Consider the following 17,905-nt stretch of genomic DNA (forward strand, 5'->3'; position numbering starts at 1 on the left):
CCTGAGCTTCTTTCCCTTCTGTCCTATGTTCTGTGGGTAGCCTGGAAGAGCTGTTCCTGTGCCTTAGCGAGTACAGCAGTGTGCACCCTCCCGCATTAGCTGCCCCTCTCTGCACCTGCTCCACATCACCGACAACAACCTCCACGGGCCGACGTCTGCAAGATGGGCTCCATGTTCCCCAGCCTTGTTTTCTACACAGTGCTTTACAGGCCGCATAGCCTCACACAAGCCTACAGGCTCATGTGAGCTTCAGGTAACTGCAAACTTTACTAGTTTATCAAGAATTGACTCCACAGAGTTTTTATAAATTATTTTCCTATCAAAAGGTTGTATTCTTTTTATACAGAGCTCAATAATTACAAAACATGAACACTGTTAAGGTATCACTGGACTTGTCATCAGGGCTAATGGATAATACTTAGCCTACTCAGTTTCATTTCCTGGATTGTGGTCTCTGAGGGGAAATCAACAAAGGCTGTGCCTTTTAAAGCAGACTGAAAACAAAAACATCCTCATTGTTCCGGCTGAATCCCATTTAGACCGATGAGGGCAGCAAATCCAGGTGCAAGTAAGTGACGCGCTGACTGTGCACTTCAATACAAATCCAAAGAGTTAAATTGCTTTATTAAGTTCAAATTCATATCAAGCTCACATAATTCCTCATAAAATCCAGTTCATTATTTCCATAAAAAAGGGCTTAAAACACACACCACCACAGCACTTCCTAGTGGTGACACATGGCTCCAACAGCCTGTTACTGCATCTGAGACAATCCATTAATGAATTGAACACAAAATGTTGCCTCTTGCATTTTGCCACGCGCAGGGGGGAAGGAGAGGGTTTGAGCCCCTTCCCCCTTTTACACCATGCCACTGAGTGCCCTTTTCACTCCATAGCCTAGCCTTTTTATTTATTTATATTATATTTTGTGTATCCAAAGCTTTCCCATGGTCCTTACCATTGCTTCTGCTAAAATAAAATCAATGTATAAAATTAAATAAAGAACTAACAAAGAAATAACCCTAAAAAACAAATGTATTTGAAATAAATGTGTTGTATTACAAATGGTGGGGAGCGGGCACAGTCGGTCGGTTTGGGGGTGAGTTCGGAGGTGGGGGGTAGTGCCGTTTTAGGTTTTTGAGCCCCTGCCCCCTGTAGCTTTCTGCAACGGCCCTGTTTAAGTAGCAGTTATGGTGTCTTGTAGCCTCTTGTGTCTGAAATGCATGTGTTTGTAGCCACTGTGATTTCTCGGTAGTATTCAAAGCAGGTACATAAGGACCAATTGTTGTGTCAGGGCTCAAGGGGGGCACCAACGATGGCAATATTTGTTCAATAGTTTAGGCCCCTGCAAACATGTTCTGAAATGCGTGGAATTGTTGGATTAATTATGCAGTTCCCGACTGCATAATCTTGAACTGATTAGATTAGGCTACATGAAAACGTTTTATCCTAAAAAAAAGTCAAGACAGGGATTTGACCAAAAACATGTAGTAAAGCGCTCTATGTCTTTTGTAGATCCCACTGAAAAGGCTGTACTACATTATTCTTTCACATACGACCACATTAATGTCACACCCCTGGCTCATCCTCAGCTTTTTTTGTCAGATTTTTTGAAAACTTGTTGCATACCTGAATATCCTGTGTTTCCAGTCCGGTTCAGCTCTAGACCTGCTCGCCTTGTTCTATGACCGTCGTCCCAGTCCCCTGTCCCATGCTTTTGATTCCGACAATTACTAGAGCTGCAACAAATGAGTGAGTCCCAATGTACTCCTGGATCCCAACTGTCTGCAGTCTGTTCCTGTGTCTGACTGGCCTTTGCCATCTGTAAACTCCGGTTAATCTTTTCCCTACATGTACGTCTGGGCCTGCATCTCAGTGGCCGCGTTACATCGGTTTAATTTCAACCTACCATTCAGCGAGCGGGGGAGGCGGGTGTACGTTAAGCATTTGCACCGGATTTGCTGGTTGACGCACCTGAAAACGGAGCTCAGTTGTGAAGTTCCAGACCCTCTGTGCGAAATGAGTACAAGGGTATGGTATGACCAGGCTGGTGTCTGACCAGTCATCTACTGATCGTTGTTGAGCGTCACAAAAATCCTGGGTTTACAGCAATATTTTTTGCTTTACTCGATGTGTTGTTCGGGTCATAATTGAATTGAATTGTTTTGAATAGAGGCATGTTTTTTACAGTTTGCGTTAAAAAGGCTGCACATTATTATCAAGCATGAGTGTCGTTCCTGTCTCCTCCAAAAGGTTACATTTTTTTGAAAACTTGCTACTTTTCGCGATTGTCCTGTATTTCTAGTCTAGGGTTAAGGGTTAGGTCATACGTCCACACTCCAAACCTGTTTGCCTTGTTAACCTTGTTAGCCTTAACCCCCACCTGAGAAAAAGATTATATAAAAAGAAAAGTGTTGCTTTGTGAATATTATAAAGCAGTGGGTGTTTGTACGTCTTTTCTGAACAAAACAAGGGCCGAGATGAGAACATGTCTGTACTGTATATCATATTGGCTGCATCACTATGTGGTTGCTGCTGATTTGTTTTAGTGACAGAATTTCAATTTGTGGCAAAACCTTCCCCGGAGACATTATGTGTGGGTGTTATGTAGGTCTTGTTGATAGAGTAAACTTTGTGTAGCAAATTAGGGATCAGGGCAGTGTGTATAGGCACATTTATGATCTTATCATCTGATTAAAATGACTGTTGAATATGAAAAAAAAAAAAAAAAACTTGAACCAAAGAAACAACTCAAAACCCTAAACTATAAAGTCAACGTGTAAACCAGGATTATATCTGAAGCCTGAAAAATTTCCAAATTAAACTTAAATCCAAATTTAAAAAACCCAGGCACTCTAGACAAATATGCACAGCACGAGGAAATACTTAAAAGGCCTTTATTTAAATGGCCAAATAAATAAAGGCCTTTTAATTACTTCCTCGTGTTGTGCATATTTGTTTGTTGCTGTTTTTGTTTTTGTTTTTTTACAATTTGTATTCCTTTCATATAATCAGTCATATTGCTGTTTCTACTTAAATCAATCAATCAATTTCTTTCCAACCTTCACTGAAAAAATGCACCACCCTTGAAATTGCTGACCCCTTTAGATGACCCCGATAGGCACATACCAAAAGTTGCAGATACATTTTTTCGTGAGTAATTCCGGTTTGTCAAGGGACGTGTCCTAACTGTGTGGGCTTGTCCTCTCTTCTGGCAGGGTCTATTTAAGAGATGCTGAGACTGAGGTCCATCGTTGTCAGCCATGGATCGTCCTGGGGTTCAGATGCGGGCATGGGTGCTCTTTGTGACCCTTGGGTGGGTGTATTTAGGCCAAGCTGCAGCGGGACCGTGAGTATTTTTCATTTTTTATATATATATAATTCAGTATTTCCACAGCTTTCAGTGATGTGACTTTGTTTTATAGTACAATTTTAGATTTTAATTCTGCTTTCTTCTTTAAAGGGACTATACGGAGTTAAAAAATGTTAAAATTGCATATTTTCATCCCCCCTACATGTTCCAGCCATGTCCTAATGTGTAGAATGACCACGGCCTATTCGCCACAACTGCCTCTGTAATCTTGCACTGTCACTAAAAAAGTTGTTAATTCGGGTCCGAAGTCATGGACGAGCTTATTATAGAAGCAAACAAAACCAAGGGATAACAGAATGGGAACAAAACTGACAATACTACAGATTACTTCGTGCAGCATTGTGCTCTTTTCTTTCTTTCTTTCTTGTTTCATGAATCTGTGTATCTTCTTGGCTCCAGATACTACACGGTGGCTGTTCCTGCCATCCTGGGCTCTGGCGCAGAGGTGCACTTTTGTGCCCGACTCCTTCAGCCCAATGAGAGCCTGACGATGACCGTGACGCTCATGTCCCCAGATCTCAACACCATGCTCTACCAGAAACGGTCCCAGGAGGAGTTCGACGCCTGCCACAAGTTTATGGTAAATAAAAAAGAAAGAAAATGGTCTGTGACATTTAAATCACAATAGAAAACGCATTCAAGAAATGCAACGTTTTTTGAGATTGACCATAAATTCAATCACTATTGGATTACAATTGAAAAGGCCAATTTTCTTTTTTTCTATTTGAAATAATAAGAAATTCTACTTGTATAGACGCTTCACAGAAATACAATACAATTCAAACAAGGCAGGCACAACAAAACACAAAAACAAGAGACTATTAGACATTAAATGGTTCTTTCTTAAAGGGAGACATTGATTTTAACAACACTCAGACGTAAGGCAGTGCATAATGCTTTGATTAATTTGAAGTGTTTTGTCCCCTGCAGGCTCCTATAGTGCCTAAAGACGAGGCGTGGATCTTACAGGTGGATGTGACCGGAGAAACATTTCACTCACGAGAAGTTCGCAAAGTCTGGATCCAAGTGAACAAACCAGTAACATTCATCCAGACGGATAAACCCATCTACCTCCCAGGACAAACTGGTAATTTTTAGTTTGTTCATGCACGTCATTAAGATATATCTGCTAGTACTGTACACATGTATAATTCCCCACATGAAGTGATGCACTTTAAATGTGTACCTTTTTTTTAATCAAATATTGTGCAGTCTTTAATACAATACAACTATGTGAAAGTAACAAAAGTAACAGCCGCTCCTCTCTGCAGTGCACTTCAGACTGGTCACACTGGATACGAAGCTGAGACCTACTTGTCGAAAGGTGAGTGACGTCTTTGATTTGAAATGAGGCTGACTGACATTGGCTGTTACATAACTCTGAGTTCTGTTTGGGGTTTTTTGGTTACCCTGCAGATCTTTGTTAATCTTTGTTGAAAGATAAAACAACAAACTTGTATTTATGAAATGTAACTGTTGGGGTTATATTTCCTCTTGTTTATTGGTGAAGCTGTATTGTATCTTTTCTCAGTGATCAAATGTAGCTATGTGAAAAGTATTGGTAAACTTAGTCAATGCCTTTTCAGTCTTGTTTTGAATATTGACATGATGCTTGTTCTGTTAAATTATATCTATAAACCAAAAAGAAGAAACTAAACAAAAGAAACACTGTCATTGTTTGTTTTGCTCAAATGATAGGCTGATTATATTTTATTTATACGCCTCCATGCCTCTTCAATGGTGTTAAAGATGTATTTTTAATTTGATATTAATTCTTATTTTCAATAAAACTATAAAGCATAAAGAATGTATTGTATGTATGTATTAAATTAATTGTATTCATTTGCTTTCTGTTACAGTATGATATGATCGAACTAGAGGTAAGACTCCAATTGCTTTCATGAGCAATTATAAATAATTGATATTAGATACATGAAAAATGTGTTATTGAAATAATTGTAATTGAAAATTGAGCATATGGCTCATGGGCCTTAAATTACATACATTTTTATGAATTATAATAAAATCGTATTTGTTTCACAGGATGCCAACGGAAACCGCATTGGACAGTGGTTGAAACAAACCTCTGCTGATAAAATCCTGCAGCTGTCGCACCCACTGAACGCTGAAGCCAAAGAGGGAACCTACCGGATCACTGTCTCCTTTGGGGAGGACCAGATCTCCCACATCTTCAAGGTGGAGAAGTATGGTACGTTTGTTTGAGGTGATCCATCTTTTTCATCCAGCCTGTAGGCTATAGTAATAGCTTTACTGGTGTTGCGTCAGATACATTTGTAAAATACTTTTCTCACTCAAGTATATCTGGCATCTCATACTCCAACAGCTGATTGAAAATAAACTGATCATACTGTTAGTAGTAGAAAACAGAGTAAAGTAAAAAGTAAAACAGATACTAAACCACAACTACATTGAAATAAACTAAACCAGAAATAAATAATTCTGGGTCCCTAGATATGTTCCAATAGACATGTTCAAATCAATATATTATATTACTGATTTCAATTGTAATTTGTATCGGAGTTGGACAATATCTTCTGATTCACAAGCTTATTCTCCAATCAGAAAGCAGACTGAGCCCCATATTTTGGGTTGCCAGATCCCATTGCTAAACCCAAATAAGGCGTGTAATGACATTAAGAAAGTAAAGGCTGCATGGATTGAGTGACTTTTGTAGTGGCATTTTTATATAAGAGCTCACAATGCATACACTACCTTTTAAAGAACCATGCTTTGTTTTAACCCCTAGTTTTGCCGAAGTTTGACGTCAAAATCACCTCTAACGATGAAGTGAGCATTGCCCAAGAAGAGATCAGTGTGAAAGTTTGTGCAAAGTAAGTTGAATAAGGCAATACAATTACAGAATTACATGAATGAATTGATCCATATTTTAACACATTGCTTTGTCTTTAGATACACCTATGGGCAGCCTGTTCCTGGAACTGTTAAAATAGAAATATGCAGGCCAATTGATCGATTCATCTTCAGGAGGCCTGGTGACTCAGATAACGTGCCGGAGGTCACTGCTCCCTGCCACAAGGAGAACAAACAGGTACATGGTCAATTTTATTGTGAAAAAAGCAGGGATAGGAAATCATTACAGACCACTTATGTTGCTATCTGTTTTATAGACTGATAATGAAGGTTGCGCTTCCTTTACTGTCCCAATGGCCACTTTCACAAAAATTGATGCAAAAGCTGTGCTGGATTCCCTGGAGATCATCGCCAAAATGGAAGAGGAGGGAACGGGTAAACTTTTTTAGTCATTTAAAATCCAGAATCTATAACTTGCATATTTTAAAGATGAAAAATAAAATCGCAAACCTGGTCTGCCAGTTTATTCTGTGTTGGTCTCCACTTGTACCAAATTCAAGCCAATTCTAGATCCAATTTGTATTCATGGCGTATTGTTTTAACTGTAAAAGGAACAGGTTTAGAGAAAAGGTGAAGAATCCTCAGTTTCTATAAAAGATTTCAGCATATTGTTTTATGTTTCACAGGCATCACACACTCACACAACAGCAGAGTTAGTATCTCATACGTCATTGGAAAGTTGTCCTTTTTCGACATGCCTAAGGTTTATGAGAAAGACACCACTGTGGAGGGAAAAGTAAGTGAAAATCAATCGATTACTTTTGTTTATATCAAATCAATTCATTTTTTTCTGTTTTCCTTTTTAGGTTAAAGCAGTCAGATACGATGACCAGCCCTTGGCAAACATGGATCTGTACCTGTTTGAGGGCGAGCGGTGGTCGTCCCGTCATCTCCAAAACCTCACGACCAACAGTGACGGAGTGGCCACTTTCTCCCTCGACACCGCAGGGCACAACGGAGACATCCGGCTCCACGTAAGACATTCTGGAATTACGTTTCTGTCAGCCCCTCTGTGCAAATCTTATATCTAAAAACATGCAAACATTATTAGCATCTTAAACCGACTGCAGACAGTTTCTTTTTCTCGTATGTGACCCATACGTCTTGCTTTGTGATTCCCAGATCGGTGATAAGCCAGTGCTGGAGTACGCGGGCTACAGGGTCCCCTACCATGAGACCGGGGACGTTACTCTGTCCATGGCTCAGCAGTCCTCTCCTGACACCAAGACTGTCAGCCTCCTGGAGGTAAAGAGGACAGAGCGGACACTCCCCTGCGGCTCCGAGGAGGACATTACCATTAACTACACAGTGGTCCAAGAGGAACCGGGCCCCATGGACATCATGTACCTGGTGAGAGGCTTGGGTGGACTGCTATTACCAGAGAAGCGACGGCTACTTTAAAAATAGCTGTGACCAAATCATAATACTGAGTGTCGTTTCAATTTTATCTGATATTCAAGAAAAACCTCTAAAAGTAACACAACACTTTTCTATGCTGGCATACAATTACACATTATAAGTATTGTTCGAGGTTATAATTGTGTAATTTACAGCAACAGTCAAATTACATCTATCAAAACTACACATCCTATATTCCTGCATTTTTATGAATTTTAAAAACATTTTGTGTGGCTTGGTACAAATATTTCAGATTTTACAGTATCGTGAAGTAAAAGCAAATTGGCGCTTAGTTCTGAGTGGATCTAAAGCTTGGACAGAGCGAGGAGTGAAGCTGAAACATTTCTCATGTTTTATGTATTTTCAGGTCATCAACCGCAATGATATTGTGATGCAAGAATTCCAAAAAATTGTTGTGACCGACAATACAGGTGAAGCAGCAGTATCTTCCACACCGTTCGAAATGTGAAGAAAGTGAGGCCTCGCTCAAATGGCTTTTTACCTTTCAGTGACTGAGGGCAGTATTTCCTTCAAGTTACCAATCACTGCGGTCCTGGCTCCCAACTTTGTTGTTGTTGCCTTCGCCGTCCTGCCCAGCTCCTACGTGATTGCCCACAGCGCTGAATTCAACACCGAGAAATGCTTCAGCCACAAGGTCAGAGGCTCAATATGAAGAAACACTTAAGGCTGTCAGTGTTTCCTTATTGTTTATAAGTTAGCCGCAGGAGTTGATGTGCACCTTGACAATTACATTTTGCATAAAACACAAACCATTACGAGGCAGATTATTTGTTGGAAATTGTTAGAGCCAAGAATTGATTGAGATTGTGCGTCACTGCCCAGTACTGGAGAGGTAATCCCTTGGCTCAGATGTACAGATGTGCAGATACCGTACTGTCTTGACACTCATTCAAATATATGATATTTGATTATGGTAATTTTGAATGGGTGAGTCTTAAAATATCTGTTATTGGCATCAAAATATCATTTCTATTGTTACATTTTGGCGATGTCCAGGTGGAAGTTGAGTTTAATCCAGATGAGGGCGTCCCAGGAGAACATGCCACGCTGAAGGTGGCAGGACACCCCAAGTCTCTGTGTGGGATCAGCGTCATCGACCAGAGTGTTCTCATTCAAGAGCCAGGAAAATATCTGAAGGCAGATACGGTAGGCAGTTCAAAAGTTTCTTTTATATATCTTTGATCTATACAGTGGGGCAAAAAAGTATTCAGCCCTATAGGCTTCCTATTGGATTTAGGCCAAATACTTTTTTGCCTGAGTTTGTCTCTAGTCCTTTATGAGAATAACTTTGTTCTCCTAACTATAGTTCAACAAATGCGTTGCCCATCCACAATAATCTTTCTCTTTTATAAATGTCACATGTGTTTCTTTCTTTTTTCTTTTTTTTAGATTTACAATTTGTTGCCAGGAAGCAGATATGTCCCATACCAGGTTCAGGACCCTGTGCTGTGCCTCCCTGTTCGACCCAAAAGATCCATCTTTCCGTATCCAGGAAACATAGATGATGCATTCACTGTGTTCCAGGTGCAATTTAAATCTAAGTACTAAGTACATTATTATTAATTCGTTGCTTGGTGTCAAATGTTTAAAAAATCCTGTGTTTTGTTTTTTATTGTATAAATAAGAATGCTGGGCTCAAAATCTTCACAAACTTGATGATTCGAGTGCCTGACTGTCTCCGCTACTTGGGACGAGAATATCACTATGGACAAAACTTTGGTAATCTTTTATCTACATTACAACAAAATATTGGTGCTCAATAAAATGGGGTTGCACAGTTTGGGGGGAAAAATGAACTGCAATTGTATTTATGATTTATTTGTTTAAATTACAATTTTTAAGCATATCCTGCATTAACACTTGGAAGAAGACTTAAGTGTTGTCTAAACCTTAACCATAATGAAATCCTGTGGATATATGTATCGAAAACAAAAATCACACTGTTATACCATGTCATACTCTTTCCTAATCTGCATTTTGCATTGTCTGTTTAATAGCCTTTGACAGAGTGGACGAAGGTTTGGCCATGGCTGCACCTGGTGGTGGCGCCGCTGGTTTTGGTGGTGGTCCTCTTCCTGTGATTGAGACTGTTAGAACCTTCTTCCCCGAGACGTGGATATGGGACCTGGTGGAGACTGGGTTAGTGTTAAAAATGTATTTCATAAAAATAAACATTATGTAGTTTTGGAAATTGTATATTTCTTCGATGTTTAGATTGAGACCATAAATATAGGACATGATTTTTGATCTTTTTATTTGGCTGGCTATTACTCACTTAATACAGTACATGAAATGCCATAAAATGTATCTTCAGTGTCCCCTTTTTTTAACTTGCTTTCTAGCACCACAGGCTACTTTTTGTTGTTTATATGGTTTATAACTTAATCTTTGTTTTTTCAGAGAATTTGGGACGGCTGACATGCCCGTCAAGATCCCAGACACCATCACGACCTGGGAGACGGAGGCCTTCTGTCTGTCCGCCGAGGGCTTTGGTCTTGCTCCCCGAAAAAACTTCACCGTGTTCCAGCCGTTCTTCCTGGAGCTCAGCCTGCCCTACTCCATCATCAGAGGGGAGAACTTCGAGCTCAAAGCCACTGTCTTCAACTATCTTTCCAGCTGCATAATGGTGACTACTTCCACATTAACACTCACACACATACAAAAAGGAAAAAGCATTAATGTCAATATTTGTTTCCTTTGAATCTCAAAGATCAGAAACATTAAAATATTTCGTCAAGTCATGTTTTTATGATCGATAATACACTGCTCTAATTGAAGTACAGGAGGATTTTTTATGGGTTAATGGCCATGTTTTTTGTTTTGCTGTTATAAAGCATTCACAATAATTGTCACAGCTACCACATTGATGCTATTGTGAGAAATTAACTATAGATTGCTTGTGCCACCAGTAACACTTAAAATTGTGCCGGTGTTTCATGTGGATAGGCCTAGAAATTACACAGATATTCACCAGGTCAAATGTCTTAGACGTTTTACCACAGTGTTTTTCACCTGTCCTCCACCTCAGTATCAAGCTGTGGGTTCCTTAGGATGTTATGTTGCCACATGACCGCAAAACGCCTCAACTCTCGAGTATAAAAACTCAACGTTTAATGACTGATTTTTTTTCTGCTGACAGGTTGATGTGACTCCAGCTCTCTCTAACGACTACACTCTGACTCTGGTACCAGGACTGAGCTACAAATTCTGTCTCTGTGGAAACGAGCGCAAGACGGTCACCTGGAACATGTCTCCTACGGCTTTAGGTCAGGCTCAGATAACCGCTTTCAAGCTTGTCCAAATTACTACCTTTAGGCCCTGACATTTCACATTTTATCACATTTTTTCTTACTTTTTAAAGGTTTCATACTTTATGTTGTCTTTCCTCCAGGCTCCGTGGATGTGACCGTTTCTGCTGAAGCCGTTTCTTCTGACGTTTCATGCAACAATGAGATTGTCGAAGTGCCTGTGAGAGGTCGCATTGATAGAGTTACAAAGAAGCTCATAGTGAAGGTACCAAGCAAGTCATCCATTTTAATTTATACATATGTTTGTTTTTCAAATTGTTCAAATCTATCTGACTTTTTACTTGTCAGGCTGAGGGAATTGAAATGGTGAAGACCCACAACCTCCTGCTCTGTCCTAAAGGTGAGAACAATTTTAGGATGTAAAATGTGTGGTTTATTTCCATATCTAATGGTTTTGTTCATAACCCGACTGCAGACCAGACTTTGACTGAGGAGATTGATGTTCAGCTCCCTGACAATGTGATTGTTGGATCTGATCGGGCTCTGGTGTCCGTGATGGGTAAGACATGATCACTGAGTAAACAGCATTCAGAAGGACTATGCATTATTAAAGCAGGTGTCAAAGTAAAAAAAAAAACAATAACAATTATTACAATTACAACAATTATACTTTCAAATTAAAAGTCAGTCATTGATTGTAATCTTAAGTTATAAAGACACTTAGAAACTATGGTGTAATAGTAGTAGTAAAACATATTTGGCCAGTTCCCCATAGACTTTCTAATGGATTTCAGCCAAAAACGTTTTTTGCCCCACTGTATACATTTGATATCTGGTTGGTAGCAGATATTGTTCAAAGATAACCACATGTACATTGTGCAGGTAACATTTTGGGCCGTGCCATGAAGAACTTGGATGGTCTACTGCGGATGCCCTATGGCTGTGGGGAGCAGAACATGCTTCTTTTTGCCCCAAACATCTACATCCTGGAGTATCTGACAAACACAAACCAGCTCACCCCAGAGATAGAGACCAAGGCCAAGCACTTTCTGACTAGTGGTGAGTGAAAAGGACCAAGGAATTATTATTTTCTTAAGAACAAATAACTATTAGTTGTACATGTCTTAAATAGATCAAAAGAGGAGTTAAATTGACACTTTGCTTGATGGATTCATGGCAATGATTTTTATGTCACAGGTTACCAGAGGCAGCTGAATTACAAGCATGATGATGGCGCATACAGCGCTTTTGGAACTGGATCAGGAAATACATGGTGGGCTGATTTGCCTCGCTTCCGTCAGTCTACCCCAGGGTAGCTGTGGCTACAATAGTAGCTTACCACCACCAAGTATGGAGTGAATGAATAGTGCAATGTAAAGCGTCTTTGAGTGTCCAGAAAAGCGCTGCATAAAACCGATGCATTATTATTATTATTGTTTTTCTTTGCCAATACAGTATACTGTACTATACTGATGAAGTAGATTATTCCCGTATTCCCCTTATTAATTAAAAAATAGCGATAGTATGTGAACAATCCAGCTTGGTACTCTAGTCCTAATTGATGATCTTCGCACTACACTGTATATACTGTGGTTGCTCAAGCTCGAGCAACATTGATGGATGTATTTTATTCCTCAGGTTGACTGCTTTTGTGCTGAGATCCTTTGTGAAGGCCCAGACCTTTATCTACATCGACCCGGCAAAGATCGAGGAGTCAAAGCTGTGGCTGGAGTCCAAACAGATGCCGAATGGTTGTTTTGAAAAAGTTGGAAAACTGTTTCACAACCAAATGAAGGTATAATCTTTTAATCAATAAATCAATTATATTGCATTTGATCAAGCTTCCAACACATGTGCATTTTCAGGGAGGAGTGTCTGATGAAGTCACGCTCACTGCTTATATCTCTGCTGCTCTGTTGGAGATGGGACTGCCTGCTGATGTGAGTGTGATACATATAATCAAGCACACACTATGTTTCTATGCAACCATTTTGTCTGTAGGATCAAATCACCTACACATGACTTGTTATGATCATTTCAGTGCTCAAATTTTCTTCCCGACACAGCAGTTACTATTATTTGCCTTCAACCCTTTGTCTGGATTTCCTTTAGGACCCTGTATTGGCCCAGAGCCTGAACTGCCTGGCGACGTCAGAGGGTGTACTCAGTAACACCTACACCACTGCCCTGATGTCCTATGTCTTCACTTTGGCCCAAAACGCCGCCGTCAGAAACCCGCTTCTGAACCATCTTGACACAGTGGCACACATAGATGGTCAGTGGTTTCTCCAGCACTGCAGAACAAGTTACTCAAGTTACTTTTATTGAGCCGATTTGAAATATTCAATATCAATCACATTTTATTTAGAAAGCACTTTACAACAGCCAAGGTTGATGAAAAGTGTAGTAGTATCAATAGTAGTACACGTAGTGGTGAGTATATTTACTGTTATAGTAAATTAAATGTTTTGTTCTCTCTGGAAAAATATCAATTTATTATTATATCAGCCTTCAGTTATTGCACCATTTTTGACGACGCCCCTGTAATAATTAATGATCATTTGGAGAAGAAGACTCTTTTTTTGTTATGGACACCATTTTGAGAAGTTCTGACCAGTCAAGACAGAAGATTTGGTTTTGAATACTTTGTTGCTATGGCCTCCATGCTACATCACTTCAGACCTTAGACCATAGAATAGCGAAGTGAGGGAGGCGTCCCCCATAGCACAGGCTAACTCGCTCATGTTATTTGCTTGGGTTATTGGAGCCAGATCCTGTATGTAGAATAGGACAAAAATTAATTTATAATTTGGGAAATGATTTTCTTTTATGATGTTGCACATGTTTAGATAAAGACGTACAGGTAAGACTGACAAACCTGCCCCTTCAAAACTTTCAATGGAAAATCCATTGCAGCAAGGAACTTCTGCAGCCTGACCCCATTTCTTACTAGACTTCCGACAGCTATTAGTGATGCAACATCCATGTTTTTCCACAGTCTATGCTTCAAACCCGTGCCTACGTGTGCCACTTCTTTGATCAATGCTCTTGGACGTTTTATATATTACAGGGACAGTGCATGATATGAAACATCACTGTAAATATGACAAATATTTTTCATCTGAACAGTGAACAGTTGCTATGTGTTGACACACATACACATTCAATGACATTATTGAATAAAAATACAGCAGTCAGACATACCATACCATACCATACCAACTTTATTTATAAAGCACTTTAAAAACTGTACAGTTGGCCGCACACAGAAACAGATACAAATATTTACAGTAAAAAATATGAGGTAAAAAGTACAACACAACAGCAGCAACATCAATTTGCGTTAAACGCCAGAGAAAAAAGGTGCGTTTTTAGGAGAGATTTAAAAACAGGAAGGGACTGGGCCTGTCTAATCTCTAATGGCAGCTGGTTCCACAACCGCGGGCCGGCAACAGAGAAGGCCCGATCTCCCCGAAGTTTGCGCTTGGTTTTTGGGACAACCAGTTGCAGCTGATCCGCTGACCTGAGAGCACGAGAGGGGGCGTAAGGCTGAATCAGGTCAGACAGATAGGAGGGGGCGAGGCCATTCAGACTTTTAAAAGTAAAGAGAAGAATTTTGAAATCAACTCTAAATCTGACTGGGAGCCAATGGAGAGAAGCTAAAACCGGTGAGATATGGTCATGTTACATAAATGACTGTTTAAACTAGGAACAACGACCAACACACAAGAGAGAAGATGCCAGCACCAGGCAGTGAGAGGTCTCTGTGTCTGGACAGACTAACAGTTCAATGTCTGTGTGTGTTTTTGCAGGTGGGCTCCGGCATTGGTCTCAGACGTCTGCAGAAACTTCTGCCTCGCTCTCTGTGGAGATAAGCTCTTATGTGCTTTTGGCTATACTTGGATATTCAAACCCCACAGCATCTGACCTGGGCTACGCTGCCCAAATCGTCCGCTGGTTGATCAAGCAGCAAAACTACTACGGAGGCTTCAGCTCTACTCAGGTGCTCATCAAAGTCAACAACAAATCACAAACATGTTTTTACACACACTTTACAGGTTTAATTCTTGAAAATAGTATGTTATTCACACCATTCACTGTTTGACCAGGCATTGAACATGCAAACAAGGAAATCTATTTATCTGTCAAATCCTTTTTTTCTCTCTCTTGGATCCAAAAAGTACTTTTCACAGACAATTTTCAGTTGTGTCTTTGCTGTTATTGATGCAAGGAATGGACCAACACAAAGCAAATACTAAACCAGGACTAAATTAGGTCTAAACTAGGACCGGCACACCTCTCAGTAACCAGGTGAAAGAGCTGCATGAGGTTTAACGCCACTTTGCAGAAGCCTATTAGTATCGAGGATACTGTACCCAGACTTTAATTATATCTAACATGAACTGTCCCTCTGATGTGCTGATGATGATATTTTTAGTCCCATCATGATCCCCGTACTTTTTGTCTTATATACCTCCTGATCTTCATCCTGACTTTTCTTCAATGCCTCGTTCTTGTATCTAAAGGAAACATTGCTTTACACAGTGAGCCTCATTTCCTTTTTTTCCTTTTTTGTTCTTCCAGGATACAGTGGTTGCCCTGCAGGCCTTGACTCGTTACGCCAGTCTGGTCCACAGTCCTGGCGGGCAGAGCACAGTCACGGTCAAGTCTCCCAGTGGTGCTCCGCTGGTGTTCCAGGTGAACCAGAACAACAAGCTGCTGTACCAGGAAAAAAGTCTCCCAGACGTGACCGGAATTTACACCGTGAAAGCAAATGGCAACGCCTGTGCCGCCATGCAGGTTAGTGAAGGCACCACCAGTCAGCGAACAATTTCAATCCCCTAATCAACCCTTCTTTTTATGGAGCTAGCTTGTTCTCCTCATGTTCGTGTAGGTTTCCTTATCATTAGTCTTCTCTACCACTTTTGTTTCAATTATAGAGAATACTGAGAACTTGGCTTCATTGTGAATGTATTATGTGGCCATCTTTCATTGTTTTTATATCATGGAGAAAATATTAGTGTCACTTGTGAAATAGAAGCCTACCAGTAGGTCCCACCAATATAGACAAATAAAAAATACAATAAAAATTAGATTTGATTGATGTTTCTTTCATTTCAGATTACAGCAATGTACAACATTCCGATTCCCAACGAACCAACGCCATTCAGCCTCGAGGTGGCGCCAGAGGCCAACTGTGACAGCAACTTGCTCAGGCCCAGGATGACTCTAAATATCAAGGCCAAGTAAGACTGACACTACAATCAATTATGTCGTTTTTTGTTTTTAAATAAATAAATGATTGAAAGTGATATTCTGCAATACTTTCTGCAGGTATAATGGAGAAGCAGAGATCAGCAACATGGCCGTCATTGACATTAAGATACTCTCTGGATTCAGCGTAGACCCTGAATCTCTAAATGCGGTATGTTTTTATGGTCCTATAGTGCAAATTATTCAGGCTTTTTAAAATACCCTATGACACCTGATTGAGGATAACTTTTGAAAACATATTAAATTTTAAACATTCATGTGTAAATATGACTGTTTTTAGTTCTTAGAAATGTAAGGAAGAAAAAATAAGTATACACTACATAAACACATTGTAACAAGTGGAGCAACCTCATGTTTTCCTTTTCTGCTCGATAGGAAAGTGAAAGAACTTATAAACTCACCGTCTCGGAATGCAGTTCTAAAGTCTAAGCATATAAAATGCCTGAAATTTATGACTCAATCTAGATGTGAGGGAAGCTCTCAATAAAATCCTATTAGCACGATTTGGACCTTGTGAAAAATACAACTAAACAATTGGATTTACATTTTGTCACCAACGCTTCACTCTTCCTCTATGGAGCCTCCTCATGACAATATGAACTTTTAAAAAACAAAAACAAATATCTTTTTTAAATGATTATTACAAGATACCGTCATAAAACTTTTACCACTGTCTAACAGTGTCTTTTCTCATGTAGCTGAAGCATGTACCCCCGGTGCAACGTGTTGACAAGGAGGAAGATCATGTATTGATCTATTTGGACGGGGTGAGAATTGATTTCTTAATGGGCTCTGTAGATGTTTAAAAAAAAAAAAAAAAGATGCACAATAATTTGTGTTGTTTCTGCTCAAAAAGGTTCCGAAGAACACTCTACTCTCTTACGAATTAGTGGTGATACGAGAGCTCGTAGTGTACAGCCTGAAGCCTGCTGTGATCCATATGTATGACTACTACCAGCCAAGTACGTCACTCCAGAAATGATATATTTCAAGACTTACTTTGGATTGGAGCCCTTTTCTATATTGTTCGTTTTTTTAGGAGATGCTGACTAAGCTCACAGTATATGCAATTTAACTAAAATTCAAATTTTTACTGAAATTTCAGGTGACAAAGTTGAGACTGACTACACTTTCCAGTGTTAATGAAGGTAAGGAAATAATAGGCCTATTGTTTTGACCACTGTGGACAGACGGAAAACATTCATAATCATAGTGTGTCAGCATAGTTGTAACAGTTAGGGATTTTTTATTTTTAAAGCAATTTTTCCCTCCCTTGATATAAAACATCAGCTACTTTTGTAAACGTATTGATTCATTCAGCGTTTTTTGTTTGTTTGTTTGTTTGTCTGTTTGCGTGTGTTTTGTCTCTATATATATGTAAAGCCACATCATTAACTAGTTTGTTTTTCCAGGTTGAAGAATAAAGTTTCACCAACCACTCAGAAGTCTGAATAAAAAGTGCCTTTGTGATAAGACATGTGATGTATCTAGTGTTGTTCTGTGGAAACAATGAAACATTTTGAAAATTTGTGAAACAGGAGAATAAACTGGCACCCAATGTCTTGGCTCCAACATTTCTGTTATCATTATGTGTGTCATAAATCATGTGTGGTCATACCGCCTTTGCTCTGCCCAATCCCGTCAGACCTTGGAAGCTAAGCAGGGAAGGGCCTGGTCGGTACTTGGATGGGAGACCGTT

The 17,905-nt window shown here is 39.7% G+C and overlaps 1 protein-coding gene across 1 annotated transcript; it reads left to right on the top strand.

Annotated features, from left to right (window-relative positions):
• The first annotated feature begins 233 nt into the window (after positions 1-233).
• Positions 234-17,739, top strand: LOC306964098 (alpha-2-macroglobulin-like protein 1). The gene is made up of 37 exons (XM_079557991.1): positions 234-253; positions 3,219-3,349; positions 3,773-3,953; positions 4,304-4,460; positions 4,645-4,697; positions 5,233-5,253; positions 5,417-5,582; positions 6,141-6,225; positions 6,305-6,443; positions 6,523-6,640; positions 6,892-7,001; positions 7,072-7,239; positions 7,388-7,615; positions 8,031-8,094; positions 8,173-8,318; positions 8,681-8,830; positions 9,074-9,208; positions 9,310-9,403; positions 9,682-9,823; positions 10,085-10,310; positions 10,824-10,950; positions 11,076-11,197; positions 11,281-11,332; positions 11,408-11,491; positions 11,815-11,991; positions 12,130-12,205; positions 12,571-12,727; positions 12,798-12,872; positions 13,045-13,207; positions 14,745-14,935; positions 15,517-15,732; positions 16,054-16,178; positions 16,267-16,357; positions 16,905-16,973; positions 17,063-17,168; positions 17,312-17,354; positions 17,619-17,739. Exons 2-36 carry the CDS (start codon positions 3,264-3,266, stop codon positions 17,347-17,349), a joined length of 4,338 nt encoding a protein of 1,445 aa, XP_079414117.1. The 5' UTR covers positions 234-253; positions 3,219-3,263; the 3' UTR covers positions 17,350-17,354; positions 17,619-17,739.
• The last annotated feature ends 166 nt before the right edge of the window (positions 17,740-17,905 follow it).

The sequence above is a fragment of the Gobius niger genome, assembly GCF_951799975.1.
Source record: "Gobius niger genome assembly, chromosome: 1".
Classification (NCBI taxonomy): domain Eukaryota; kingdom Metazoa; phylum Chordata; class Actinopteri; order Gobiiformes; family Gobiidae; genus Gobius; species Gobius niger.